The sequence below is a fragment of the Camelus ferus genome, chromosome 32 (genome assembly GCF_009834535.1).
Source record: "Camelus ferus isolate YT-003-E chromosome 32, BCGSAC_Cfer_1.0, whole genome shotgun sequence".
NCBI lineage: Eukaryota > Metazoa > Chordata > Mammalia > Artiodactyla > Camelidae > Camelus > Camelus ferus.
In genome coordinates, this window is record NC_045727.1 from 822,943 (window position 1) to 837,580 (window position 14,638).

The following is a 14,638-nucleotide window of genomic DNA, read 5'->3' on the forward strand; positions in this document are numbered from 1 at the left end:
TTTGTACATGAATCCTGTTCCCTCCTGGGGACAGACCACGTTCTGTTTGTTTATCCGCTCATTCATTGATGGGCACTTGTCTCGTTTCCACCTTTAGCTATGGTGAATAATGCTGCTATGAATACAGGCGTGTATGTTGATTTGAGTCCCTGTTTTCAATTCTTTTGGGTATAAGCCTAGGAATGGAGTTGCTGGGTCATATGGTAATTCTACGTTTTAACATTTTGAGGAACTGCCAAACTATTTTCCTAAGAAAAATTTTGTTTTTGAGTTGGCAAAAAAAATGTGGCTGAGGTTGGGAGGGGTGGAAATTGAGCTTATTAAAATAAGCTGTTGATGAATGGAGGAGGTGGGAGAGCCCCAGAGTCCCCTGGCTGTGGGGACAACCTGCCCATGAGGACTCTGGGCCAGGGAGCCGGCAGAGTGACCCTTTGAGAGCTGGGTGGCAGGGGCATTGGCCCCTAAGCTTCGCGGTGGACACCCTGTGAGTCTGGAGGGATGGGAAGCCAGCCAGACCAGGCCTTGGCGCCAGGAGGCTGGGGAGGAGGCTGAGGATTCTCCAGGGCAAGTCTGTAAAGGTGTCACTTCCCCAGCTTCCGGAGCCCACGTGCAGTGCACGCCGTGAGCATCTGCCCGGGGCTGCCATCCCCAGGCGGCATTTCATGAGGCAAAGGAGGTTAGAAAAGCTGTGGGTAAATTAGACTTACCACCTCATGCAACGCAGAGTCAAACATCCATTTAGAGGTTGCCCGCGGTGCTCTTGGGGGACAGGCAAGCACCGTGGGCTTCTCCCGGCCCAAGCATTGGCCTTGTCCTCCCAGAGAGGTTTAAAACCCAAAGAGAGGCCGGAGTGGAACTGGCTTTGCTGCCTCAGACCACCAGGGTCTGCTGGGCTTTGAGGCGAGCTAGAACAAGGGGAATTCTGGAACAGGGTCCAGCGCTGGTGGCCACAACTGGCCCCTCTCCCAAGGCCAGATCCTTGTCTCTGGGCTGCAGGCCGGATGCCACGTTGCTCTGGGTGGGACCTGGCAGGGGCGGCTCTGCCTCCCTTCCACGTCAGAGCATCCCCGTGCCTGGGCTGCAGCTGCCCTGCGACGCTACTAGTGATCGTAGAGGTAGTAGCTCCTGTTTGCTGAGCAGGACTGGTTCCCACGCTCTTAAGAACTTCGCGGTGCGTCCTGTCTCAGTGGTTGGGAAAAGTGCACGTGGGCTTTTTCCTGAGGTGGTCGTAGGTGTGTCAGTTTTGGCTCTGGAGTTGTTTGGCTTTGCAGTATTGGAAGGATTGACAGCACCCAATGGAAGGATTGCCTCCTCCATGACGCCTTCCTTCCCTGGGGGAGTCAGAGCTTTTGATGGCAAGTGACAGAAACCCGTGTTGGGCTGGCGAAGGCAAAACACACAGGAGTGCCTTGGCTTCCCCAGGTGAAGAAGCAGGCTTTGACCTGCCTCCAGGCACGGCTGTCGTCAGGACCCAGCTGTGCCCTCTCCACCCTTCAGCCTGTGCCTGCTTGCTGGTATGCCAGCCTTCTCGGGTAGGTCCTACCTCGGGAAGGATGCCACCTGCCTGGGTAGGTTCCTGTCGCATGGTGGCCCCTGAGAGCACCAAGCTTTCATCCTCCAGGCTTAGAGGCCCAGCAGAGAGTGCCTGTTTCTGGTTCCCTCTCAGAGTCTCAAGATTGACTCTCATTGGCGTAGATTGGGTTACCTGCTCACCCTTGAACCAGTCACTGCCCCCACCCCCACCCCGGGAGCAGGAATGTGATTGGCCAGGCCTGGATCACATGATCATTGCTGGAGCCTGGGGAGGGAAGACAGTTCTGGAAAGGAAAGTCAAGTCCACCATAGTGGATGGCGGTTGGCCATGGGAGGCAGTCAGGGTCCCCAGACAGGGGTCTCATTCTTCCTCGGATATCAGTCTTCCTGCCCGACAACCCTCGACATTAGAGCTCCGATGGGCAGATCACTGGTGGAGGGTTTAGGGCGTCCACGCCCTTGGAGGAGTTGTCAGTGGGAGGTGGGGCAATGAGGGGCGTCATGACGTAATGACAGGGCGCTGGGGCTACGGTCTCTACCTGGTCACGTGAGATGCAACCCCAGCCTGTACCTATCACATGGGGACACCCAGGTGCTGGGCCCCTGCCCCATCTTGGATTCCCCTTGGCTCCTGGGTGGGGTGGGGGGTGTGAGTGGGGGCTTGCATGAGTTCGGGGCCTGATGGACACATTTTCTGAGTGGCCGGGTGTGGAGGAGGCCCTGGCGTGCCAGTCTCTCAGTCTGGGCCTGGGCGGGGGAGCCGGTTGTACCCCGAGCAGGCTACGAGGAGCAGTAGCCCGCAGAGGAGGGAGAGAAGGGTCCTGGGGAGGGTGGGGGCCGCCAGAGATCTCTAAAGGCCCCGTGCGCCCAGGGGCTCTTGCTCTCTGACCTGAGTTCTTTCTTCTCTCTGGATCTCAGTTTCCCCATCTGTAGAGCCGGTGGACTGTTTCTTGAGCTCCTTTGACTGTGGACACGTGCGTGCTGTGTCCCCGGTGGAAGGCGTCCTCTGCCTGCTCCGCCCCACCCGCTGACCCGGAGCCACTCGGCTGGCTCTGGTCCAGGTCCTCGGCTGTTTCACCAGTGTGGCCGGTTTCCCCATCCCCTTGCTCTCAGCTCACGTCCGGGCCAGTGTCACCTTTGTCCTGCTCACACGTCACTGTGTCACCCTCCTCAGAGGGTCACTGGGAGGCCCAGGCAGGCCCGGCTTTGCCTGGGGTCACTGACCTGTGTCCTGCCCGGACTGACCCTGTTCACCACCGCCTCGCGGGACAGGCCCTGCAGCTGCCTGCCCGAGCTGCCAGGTGCTTTTGGAGCACTTTGCCCTGGTGACTCACACTGGCAGAGGCCTTGGGGTGCAGTTGGGTGGGCACAGGTGGGGTGGGGCCCATCAGGAGGTGTCTGGAGCAGTGTCTGCAGAGTTGGGGTTCCATGGAGTGAAGTTGGGGCCAGGGGGGCTTGGAATCCATTGAGGGGGGGCCTGGGCAATGTCTGCAGAGTTAGGGTTCTGTAGGGTGAGACTGAGTGGGCCGAGGGGGCTTGGAAGCCCCCTCGTGGCTGGTGGGGGCAGCAGCCGCAGAGTTGGGGTTCCCTGCACGAGTGGGGGCCGTGGCAGTGTGGGGGAGGGGCACAGCTCTGCCTGATGTGGCCTGTGCAGCGGCTGCTGGCCGGGTCTGTGGCTCAGAGGGGATGCGGACACCCCATGGCATCTCCCTCTGCTGTCAGTGGCAGGGAGTGTGCCAGGGCCTGGAGGAGGGTCCCGGAGAACCCCCGTGCTCTCGTGCTTCCTCATGGGGGCCGTGGCAGGGTCCCCCGAGGAGCAGCCACCCCGGGGTTCATCTGGCTTCTCTTTTGGTCTCCTCACAGGTGCCTGTGACAAGGTGGCCCACGAGCAGATGACGAAGACTGGCTTTTAATCTTTGGAGACCATCGAGAGGGAGCTCATAGGGGCCCAAGAGTCCCCCCGGACGCCCGCCACCATGTCGGGGTCCACACAGCCCGTGGCACAGACGTGGAGGGCCGCCGAGCCCCGCTACCCGCCCCACAGCATCCCTTACCCCGTGCAGATCGCCCGGCCGCACACAGTAAGTAAGGGGCATGAACACGCTAAGGGCCTGGGGTCACCTTTGGGGCCTTCTGCCACCAAGTCCCCTCCGTCTTCTTTTTTCTCTTTGGAATCGGGGCAGGTGTGGGTCTGATGGGGTCCAGCCAGGGCTCACTGTGTTCCCTGAGGGGAGATGGGGCGCCTTGGCAGAGACCACTGGCGTCGGCGGCCTTTCCAGGCCTTGGGGCATCTGGTAAAATCTCTTGGCTCCCATTTTAAAGCTGGAAAAGTGAAGACCAGGGCCGAGCTGAGCTGGGAGCTTGGCTTCTGAGTCGGCTGCGGGATTTGGATGCAAACGCGGAGTTCCTCCTGTATACGCTTTCCTCTCAGCCCAGCCCTGCCCCAGGATTGGGGTGGCTTCCCGGGGGCCATTGCATGCAGTCCCTCCCCTCCCCAGGCCTCGGCTGGTCACTGCAGCCACGCGCAGGGCTCTGAGATGATGAAGCCGAGGCCGTGTCGTTCCCTGAGTCCTTGATACGGGGTCCTGGGGGCTGGCTCTGCTCACGGGGGAGTTACCCCCTCGCCTCCTAGAGGGGCCCTTATTTACTGACCTCACATTTAGCTGCATGTGGCCGTGAGGATGGGCCTTGGTTCTGTTCTCTTGGCATTCATTGGGCACCTACTGTATACCACACCCTCAGGGGCTTGCCAGAGGACACTCAGGGTCTGGGGCCTCTCCCATTTGAGCTCCTGGATGCTCGGCAAGGGGGCATGAGGGTTTGCAGCTGCAGCTGGGGCGGAAGCTGGCTGTGCTGGCCCACGTGTATAGGCACGCGCCTGAACTGCTTGGCTGGCGTGGTCCCTTCTCCTGAGATGCAGAGAGGAAATGGTGTGGGAGGTCATTTCCATCCGTGAGCGAGATGTTTTTTGCATATGAACCCACTAGCCCAGCCTGGGGGTGTCCCAAACAATGACCTCTTGAGGATTTGGGCTCTCTGGATGCTTTTGAGAGCCAGCTGTGATGAACGGACACATTCTAGAGCTTCACTCTGAGAACTTCCCTCTGGATGGAGGCATCGAATTCTCACAGACAACCCAGTGAAAGATCACCTTGCATTATTATCCCATTTTGCAGATGAGGAGACTGAGGCCGGAGGTTAAATAACAGGCTTCAGGTTAAATTACTGTGAGAAGATAATGATTCAGCTTGAGGGCTCTGAGGCCCCATGAAACAGATGCTTCTTTTTATTGGTCACCTACTGTGTGCCCAGAGCCAAGGTCATTTATTATTTGTCATCACCTTTATCATGATCCCAGTAACAGAAATAAGCATTTTCATCTACCAAGTGCTTTGTTTATGCCTTTTATGTATACAGCTACACCTGCTTCTCTCATCACCAAAGTGAGGGCACCCTTACACTCTGCATTTTGTAGACGGGGAACATTTTGCAGGTGAGGAAACAGGACAAGTTGCTTAGCCATTCTGAGCCTCAGTTTTTCATCCATAAAATGGGGTAATGAGAGCATCTGTCTTCTAGATTCTCCTGGGGATTGAGCGTGAGGATCTGTGGAAAGTCCTCACACACACACATTCAGCCAGGTGTGTCCAGCCGTTCTTACTCTCACTGTGACCACAGCTGCCTGGCGGGGCCGCCTCCCCTGGGGGCTCCTGGCGGATGTCTCTGGTTGCTCTTGTTTCACATGCCCTCCTGCCGGGTTCTCCTGGCCCTTCCCTGTGGGCCCAGCCTCGGTTAGTCCTCGAGCCCCTGTGGCCCCTGCCATCCTGCCGTCCTGCCTGTCCTTCGCCCCGCTGGGCCCTTTCCCAGTCATCTGGGGTCACTGCCTGATCCCAGACACCTCCTGCTCTTTTCCCGCTGGGCTGGGCTGTCAGTGACGGAGGATGTGGCTGGACAGGACCCGGTGGTCACCACTTCCTTCGGGGAGGAGGCTGAGGCCAGGGATGAGCCGGGGCCCCGGGAGCTGCAAGGTGGGGTGCCCTTGTCCTGTGTGGTGGCAGCAGTGGGGCCCCACTTCCTGACCACCCTGCCTCGTGCTGTGGCAGCCCGGCTGGGGGCCGCTGCTCGTTACTGGAAAGGCAGGAGCAAGAATTCTGGGCATCCTGGCGGGTCTTTCGCTCCTGGGCATGTGTCCAGGGCTGGAGCCACTTTCCCTTGGCTGGCGGGAGGTGAACACCGGGGCCGTGATCTGGAGGTCACCTCCCGCAGCCCTGCGCCCCTTACCTCCATCCTGCCAGCCCACTGTATAGGCAGAGTTTGTGACATTCCCTCCTTTTCTGAGTCTTTGGAAGACAGGGGATGGAGGGAAGGGGAAATTGAGGCACAGAAAGACAAATGTCTTGTCCAAGGTGTCCCAGCTCCTTGGACAATAGTTGAGGCAGGTGTGCTGGGACGTGGGGGCAGGGCCTGGACCCAGTGACCTCTGATCTTCTCAGGACTCAACTCACTCCCACACACGGTCCCGACAGGCCTGTGTCTGAGGTGGTACCTCCTGGCACTGGGCCCAGGGCTGCTTTGATGGCGAGTCCCCCTCGGAGCCGAGAAGAACCTTCGGATGTGGCTTTGAATTCCTGTTTCTCCCAACTTGCTGAGTGACGTTGGGCTGCTCACTTAACCCTGTGGGGCAGCCTGTTTTCCCATCTGCAGTACGGGCGTCATGGGTCTGAGCATCAGTGGCGGATGTTAACGAGGCGCCTTGGGTGGTGTCTGCACATGGCAGTCATCTCTTTCCTCCTGGCAGGTGGTGGAAGACTGAGGAGGGTCTGGAATCTGAGCGGGGCTGGGGGAGCCGCCTCCTCTGGTCGCCTGGGCTTTGGCCTGGGTCATCTCCAGGCCACCTGGTGTGTTATGCCTGGCGCAGGTGGAGAGCTTAATTCTGGGTGTGCCTGTAGACCCTGGAAAGCCCCGCTTCCCCGACCCAGCCTCCGGCGCACTCCGAGCCTCTCTCCCTGGTGCCATGCGCAGGCTCATTCAGTCCCATCTGCTCCACCTGCAAATCTACCTGTGCCCTGTTCTCTCCACCTCTCTGGACTTGGCTTCCTCCCCGACAGTATGAGGACCTCGCATCTTTCCCTGAGGGTCCTAGGGGACTCCTGGCACTGAGGACCTCCCAGGATTGAGGGTCCCAATGCCCAGTGCCCCCTCCCCTCCTTGCCTCCATTCTGACTTTCTATGGCCTGGCTCTTCTTGCCTCGGTCCCCTGAGACTCCCTGAGCGTTCTTGAGTCCCTGTAAGCCTTGTGCTGAATGAATGTGTTAAAGACAAAAGACTCAGGGTCTGAATCCCAGCACAGGCCTTTGTACTGTGTGGCCTTAGGCAGGTTACTTAACCTCTCTGTGCCTTTGTGTTGGAAGGGCGTTTAAGAGCATAGGCTCTGGAGCCAGACTGCTCCTCAGGCATGTCCTGGCTGTGAAACTTAGGACGAGTGGCTTTGCCACCCCGTGCCTCAGTTTCCCCATCAGGTGAGCGAGGGTAGTGATGACTGTGAGGTTCAAGTCAGCGGACACCCTCAGAAGCCTCCGCCCGGCGGCGGGCAGAGTTAGCACGCACTGATGCAGGGCCATGATGATGACTTTGAGGATGCCGTCATGACGACAGCGCGCCCATTAGCATCCTTTCCCGAGTGGCCCCCAGGGTACACTGTGGGCTTTTCCTCTAGAAGCTGGACTGGCAAACCTTCCCTGTAAATTTTTCAGGCTTGGGGGGTCTTGCGCTCTCTGTCACAACTGCTCGGTGTGCTGCCGTCCGGTCTGGAGAGCGGCTCAGCCAGCACACACGGGAATGGCCGTGGCCACGTGCCCGTGATGCCTGACGAAACAGGCCGAGCCTGGCTTTGGCCTTGGGCCTCATTTGCTGACTCCTGCCCTAGATCAGGACTTACCAGACTCCCTGCGGGAAGGACCAGTCTGTTTCATTTCCAATTTGTCCTAAACTGATATGCGGTCCTTCTGCACATGACCCAGTTCGCGGGGTGGGGACGGGTGTAGGCGAGGCCAGCAGGACGCGTGCAGGCCGTGCGCTTGGATGCTGCAGTCATGTCGTCAAGCTCTAAAGCAGTCTGAATTCTCTTGTCTTCCATGCTCCCCCCGCCGGGCCCCCGGTCACGGGCCCAGGAGCCTGCCTGGGCCACATGGGGACACGTACACGTGTTGGGGCAGCAGGCAGGGTTGGCTTGTTTTGTTAACACGTGGAAGGTTCTCACATTCTGAGACGTGGCTGGAGGCTTCCAGCCTGTGTGCCTGGTGTCATCATGCTCCTGCGACCACAGTGAGCCCCACCTTGGCTCAGTTTCTCTTCTGGAGTCTCCCCAGTTCTTGCCTTGCTGTAGAGCCCCAGGTGCCCTGAAGGGTGGAGATCAGTGTGGATGCTGCAGAAATGGCCCCCGAGATGTTCCTTGGAGGGACTGAGCTGTGAGCTCATTCTGCTTGGCTCCCAGACTGGGAAACTGAGGCCAGAGAGTTTGTGGTTCATGCAGTGGCCACCCCACGCCCCTGCCTCGGGGCCCCCGGGGGCCATGTGCCTTTTCCCACCTTGGTGGGCAGTGGTAGGCGCCGTCCTGCTGAGGCCCTCTCCCGAGGGACTGGACTGCCTCTCCGCCGCTTTGTTCATTTTGCTTTTGTGGGAGCGAGAATGTTCCTCCTGGCAGACTGCAGAGATTGCCGGTTTGTTCTCACACCTCTGCGTGAGTGCACACCAGATCGGTGCCTGGCAGCCTCGCTGGCATGATCCCAGAGGCCTCCACTCCCTCCCTCCAGCCCTTTCTTCTTCCTTCGTGAGCACCTGGTGCCTTGTGTGAGATGTCTTGGCGTCTGGGGGAGGGGGAGGGAGGCTGAGCCCTTCTCAGCCTTCTGGAAACTTCCCTCAGTCTTGGAGAGTTCAGGGGAATTGGTGGTCGTTGGCACAGCGACCTCCTCCCATCTGGGTCAGGCACCCATCTCAGTGAGGCTCAGAGGGTTTGAGTGATGAACAAGATACCTCTAGCCTGAGGCCTTGCAGCTTTTGCTTTCACATCGGGCTGCCCAGGAATGCCCTTCCCTCAACAATTCCAGCCTCTGAGCTTGACAGGATCCCTGTTGATTCTAGTTCCTCATCCTCTCTAGCCTCCAGCCTCCCAGCCTCTCACATGCGTTTTTTTGGGGAAGGGTCTGAAACATACATTCCCCACACACCTTCCCGGTATCATCTAATTCTCTTTGCAGAAATAACTGCTTAAAAAAAGAAGGAAGCCAGACAGCAAAAGGACGTCTCGATTTTTTTGGAAAATTGGGAGAATTAAGCAGGGTGCCCAGAAGAAAATCAATCACCCGCCATCCCCCTCTTTCCCAAGCCTTGCTTGTGTCAGACATCACTAACTGATTGTCGCCCTCGGTAAAACTGTGTCCCCGGCAGACAGAACCAATCGACTTGGATTGGTGCACGTGGGAGGTCTGTCGTGCTTTCACCTTTGAACTCTCCTTGCTTTCTTGCTTTCTTGCTTTCTTTGTTTCTTTTTTTTTTTTTTTTTTTAACATTTTAATGTGCCTCAAATCAGAACATAGTTGCTAATCGGGGTACTTGTTAGTGTTTCTGCAGACGACATGGGTCATGGATCGCATTTTACTGAAGAAGGTTTTGCCTGAAGATTGTTCTTCCGACTGTGATCTGTGCTTACGTGTGCAACGCTTATATGTGTGACGCTTGTGTGTGCTACACACCCTGTGGGTTTCCCTTCACAAGATGAGGGGCTTCCACATGGGCGGTTTGTTTGGGAACACAGTCTCTGAGCCTCGCAGACCGTCGGTGTTGGCTGCATTGCCAGCCGTGCCCTGGTGTGGGTGTCCTTGTCACTTGTGCCCGTGGCACACACGCAGGTTGTGCCTTTTTCCAGTTGTCTCTGTTGACACGCAGGCTCGGTCATCTCATCTGGAAAGAGGGCAAAACCTAGAGGCTTTGGCAGGACCAGTCACCCTTTCGCTGAACTTCTTATGGGCGATTGGCCCCAGAAATCCCCCCGGGTCAGACCGAGTCTGAGGGCCGGGCGAGGTTGTGGGTGGGCTCCCGGGTGTGGGGGCAGCACTAGTCAGGGGGCGCTGGCCCTGCCTCCCTGGGTGGGCCGCACTGCAGCAGTGTGCACGCTCACTGGCCTCTCTGTCCTTTGCTGCAGGACGTCGGGCTGCTCGAGTACCAGCATCACCCTCGTGACTACACCTCACACCTGTCGCCGGGCTCCATCATCCAGCCCCAGCGGAGGAGGCCCTCCCTGCTGTCCGAATTTCAGCCTGGGAATGAAAGGTGAGGAGGGGCTTGTGGGCCTCCTTGCTCAGAGCTGCTGAGCCATTTCTCAGATGGGCAAGCGCTCGCAGGGAGCTCACCGGGTTGTTGTTAACTGAAGGGGTGGCAGTCTGTGCTCTTATCTTGGTCCGGCTGTGATGGTGTCAATGGCAGGGGTGGGCAGGGAAGAGCCGCGTGGCCCCTGGACTTTCTGCCGTGAGCCTTCAGTGGTCCAGACAAGAGGGGGTGAGGGGTGTGTGTGGCCCAGACAAGAGGGGGTGAGGGGTGACCACCAAGACGTGGGGGAGCAGGGCTGGGTTGTTGGTGTGTAGGGACGTATCCATACCTGGGTGCCTGTGGGGAGCCCCTTTCCTCCTCTCTCTTTTTTTTTTTTTAAATGGAGGTACTGGGGATTGAGCCCAGGATCTCGTGCATGCTAAGCATGTGCTCTACCACTGAGGTCTTCCTTCTCCCTTCCACCCCTCCCCCTTTTCTCCCCTTTTCTCTGAGTCCTCCTCTGTCTCTCAGCTGGCAGACAAGGCCCTCTGGGCCAGCCTGGTCTTCCTTAAATCCAGGTGGGAGGGAACAAGTCAGTGCGGCAGGTGGGGACCCAGTGAGGGGAAGGCCGAGGCCAGAGCAGAGCCCCAGGCTGCCTGAGGTAGTAACAGCACTGATTGCTAAGTGTCCTGAGCTTCTAACACACGATGGCCCATTATCGGCTGTGGCTGCCCAGCGGGTACCCAGACAAACAGGCCCTGCCCTAGGGGAGCCCACGGTCTAGCAGCAGAGATGGAACAAATACACAAGGTGACTCCAGAACGAGGCAGAGGTGACCTGTTAACCTACAGGGCAGGCGAGGGCTGCTGTTTGGCTGGAGTGGCCAGGAGAGATGTTTGGCCACTAAGTAGCCAGCCATTCAGAGAGCTGGGTGAAGACATTCCAGGTGGCGGGAACAGCACGTGCAAAGGCCCGGAGGTGGGAATGCGCTGGGAGTGTTCCAGAAAGGCAGGGAGGCCAGGTGGTCAGGCAAGCAGGTGGACTGTGGGCCAGGTGAACTTCATGAGAACTATGGGAGGGTTTTTAGCTTTGCATGGCCAGGGTATAACTTCTACCCTAAGATCCTGTGGGCTGTGTGCAATGATTCTGGGGGTGAGGGGCAGCTGCTGAGGCTGGGTTGGCCCAGAGGCCCCATCTCATCATCTCCTCTGTCACCTTGCTCAGGCTGCGAGGCTGAGGAGGGCCCAGATGGGACTTGAGTTCCAGAGACCAGGCCTGCGCCCTTTGTGTTGCCACAGCCCCCTGGAGGCACTCCGGGGAGGCCACTGCCTAGGGCCCCGGCTGCAGTCTCTCGGGAGTGGATGGACTCGCGTGGGCGGAAGCAGTGGAGGTGGGGCAGGAGGCCAAGTGGGTGTGCTCCTGACGGCTGCTCCTGGGGCCCCTGCGGCAAAGGACCACACAGCTGGTGGCTGAAGACATCAGAACTGTGTTCTCTCACGGTTCTAGGGGACAGAAATCTGAAGTCAAGGTGTCAGACATAGAAAACAAACTATGGTTACCAGGGTGGGGAAAGGGGCAGGGAGGGATAAATTGGGAGTTCGGAATTTGCAGATACTAACTACTAGATGTAAAATAGGTAAACAGCAGGCTCCCACTGTACAGCGCAGGGGACTGTCCGCAATACCTTGTAATAGCCTGTAATGGAAAAGAATGCGAAGAGGAATATATATGTATGTATGTAGGACTGTATCACTGTGCTGTGCACCAGAAATTAACACAACATTGTAAATCGACTTTACTTCAATAAAAACAAACAAACCAACCAAACAAACAGCCCTTTCTAGCCATGCCAGTGTGAGCTGGTACCATTACACAATTGATGATGTCACAGTACTTTTCTCTTTCTAAACTTATCAATAAATGAAATTGCCTTCTTTCTTTAAAAAACAAAAAAGATGTCGGTAGGGGGCTGCAACCCCTCAGAAGGCTCTGGGAGAGGACCTGTTCTTTGCCCCTTCCAGCTTCTGGGGGCTCCAAGGTTCTCCTTGGTTTGCAGCTGCGTCACCCCTGGCTCTGCCCCATCTCCAATGGCTATCCCCCATGTGTCTATGTCCTCTGCTCTTAGAAGGACACCTGGCATTGGGTTTAAGGCCCAGCTTAGTCCAGTATGACCTCATCTCAGATGATTCAATCTGCGGAGGCCCTACCTCCAAGTAAGGTCACAGTCTGAGGCTCCGAGTTGATGTGAATTCTGGGGGGGACACTGTTTAACTCACTCCTTTCTGATGTTTAAATGAAGAAACCACATGCTTCCTGCCAGGCCTCTTGTAATGGTGAAGCTGTTGGTTCTGTGATGGGCAGGAGGGGCATCTCATGACCTGGCTTTGGTGAGAGAAGGGCCCTCCAGAGAGGAGAGGACAGCTCACAGCCCCAGCATGTTGCAGTCAGTAGCGCTCACTGAGCCTCCGTGCACTGAGTGAGCATCTGCTGGGTGCCAGGCGCTGGAATACAGCAATGAACAAGACAGATGAATGTCCCTGCCCTCCTGGAGCGGACATTCTGGGATGGGGAAAGCAGCCAGCAAACCAACAAGGAAACGGTGAGGGCTTGGGAGAGAAAGAGAATGGGTGGTGAGCTGGGGTGTGTCTGATGGGCAGGAAGACCACAGTTAGGAGGGGATACCATGTGCACTGAAGACAGGAAGGAGAAGAGGTAGCATGGAAGGTGCTGGTGTTGTGAGTGTTCCAGACCAGCCAGTGCAAAGGCCCTGAGGCAGGAATGCAGGAGGCAAGGTGAACAAGGGTCAGACCAGGCAGGGCCTTAGGGTGGGAGTGGTAAGTTTGGATTCTAGTCTAAGTTTACTGGGAAAAGCATCAACTTGGAGAGCATTTCAGCAGAGGCCATACTTGGACTGGCTGGTAAGGGGTGGTAGCTGGAGGTGGAGGCTAGGAGTTCTAGCTCTGCTGTGTGTGCTCAGGCAAGGCTGTGTCCTCTCTGGGCCAGTTTCCTCCTCTGTAAACTGGAGAGGAGGGTAAAGGAGAGTTAGTCAGGAGTGGTTAGCCTGGACAGCTCCTTTCTCTGCATAAGGCTGCTGGGCTGAGTTGAGAAGGAGACTAAGGCCAAGTTGAGCGGCCAGAGTGCTGTGATCGGCTAGTGATATCTGCCCTGGATGAATGATGTGCAGATAGTGTGTGTGTTGTCGTCTGTGTTAGACCTACAGTGGTTTTTGACCTTGATTGTGCCCGTGCATCACACAGGCCAGCCCCTTGTTTCAGTGTGGACTCAGACCTGGTAGGTCTGGGGTGGGACTCAAGATTCTGCATTTGTAACCAGCTCCAGGCAGGGCTGACGCCGCTGCCTGGCCCATGGGCTGCGCTCAGTAGTGAGGGACCGGGGAAGCACCGGTGCATTCTCTTGCTGTGAACGGATCAGTGAATGCTGACTCGAAGAAGACAGATTTGTGTTTGAGTCCTGCCTGTGTGCCCCTGAACAGACGGGCACTCCTGTCGCAGGACGGAGGAAGGCCTGGCTCAGTGGGGAGGGTAGGAGACGTGATGCCACATACGCTCGCCTCCCGCAGGTCCCAGGAGCTTCACCTGCGACCCGAGCCCCACTCGTACCTGCCCGAGCTGGGCAAGTCGGAGATGGAGTTCCTTGAGAGCAAGCGCCCTCGCCTGGAGCTGCTGCCCGACCCCCTGCTGCGGCCCTCGCCCCTGCTGGCCGCTGGCCAGCCCGGAGGCTCCGAGGACCTGTCCAAGGTAAGCTCCTCTGAGGGTCTGGGTTCTGCTGTGACTAGGCAGGGAGCAATGGAGGGGATGGGTGTGCCTGGGGTAGGGGGTCGGCCAGGGTGAAGGCTGGGAGGAAGGACCAAGCACTGGGCATGCAGTGGCTGGGGGGCGAGGGGATGGTCCAGGGAGGAGGGTGGCTCTCTGCGCTGTTCCTTGGCTGGAGAGGGACAGCTCCACCCCGAGTGTGTCCAGCCTGTGGGGGACACCGTGCTCAGGGTGCCCGAGAGGACTCTTTCATTTCACTCCTTTTTAAGCAGAAAGGTGAGCTGAGGTGGCGGGGCAGAATGTGCACAGGTTAAGCACCTGTGTTGTGCTGCTGCGAGAGGCTTTTCTGCTGTCAGTGAACCTCAGGACTGTTGAGCCTAGAAGCCCGTTTGTCTTTATTTAAATGGAGGAATCACAGCCAGGGGCCCAGATGCTTCTGTCCCCCAGGGTCACCCAGCTGCCTTGGAGGCTGTTATTCCACTGTCACTGCCTAGGGTGGGACAGGGCCTGGGGCCAGGGGACATGCTCGTCCGTGGCCGGCTGTGTGATGGATGTCTTTTCTGCGCGCGCTGAGCAGTGTCAGAGCTGAGCTCCTGTGTAACCACGAGGACGCATATTAGCTCATTAATGGCCTCCCAGCTGCTGGGTGAGGTCAGTGCTCATCGTCTGGCAACACCAGTGGGGGTGAGTGGGGACTGGGAGCCAGGCCAGGGGAGGGACGCGGCCCACTCAGGCCTGCTGGATCCTCCTCTCTGCCTGACACTGGATGTGGGACTGAATGGTGGGATTTCAGGCCAGGCTAGGCTCTTTATTGGGGGGCTGGCAGGAAAGGGGGTTCCCGGGGGCGGGGGTCATGACGATGAGGACAAGCTAACACCGAGTCCCTGCTGTGTGCCGGCTCCTGCGCCAAGCGTGAATGTCCCTCCGCTGTGCCTTCCCAGCCTGACAAAGCCCAAGCTGTGATTCCCTTTTGCAGGGGGGTGCTCCAGGCTGGGAGGGCAGGAGCCATTCACCACGGTCACTTGGAA

At 57.8% G+C, this 14,638-nt stretch overlaps 1 protein-coding gene across 29 annotated transcripts in view; it reads left to right on the forward strand.

Moving 5' to 3' along the window:
- NCOR2 (nuclear receptor corepressor 2) overlaps nt 1-14,638 on the forward strand; it is a 215,164-nt gene that overhangs the window by 64,993 nt on the left and 135,533 nt on the right. For all 29 annotated transcript variants that reach the window (XM_032471271.1, XM_032471265.1, XM_032471262.1 and 26 more), the window contains 3 exons: nt 3,397-3,614; nt 9,734-9,861; nt 13,418-13,595. In XM_032471271.1, the coding sequence (XP_032327162.1) occupies nt 3,510-3,614; nt 9,734-9,861; nt 13,418-13,595 (411 nt within the window). In that variant the 5' untranslated portion in view covers nt 3,397-3,509. The remainder of the gene's footprint in view (nt 1-3,396; nt 3,615-9,733; nt 9,862-13,417; nt 13,596-14,638) is intronic.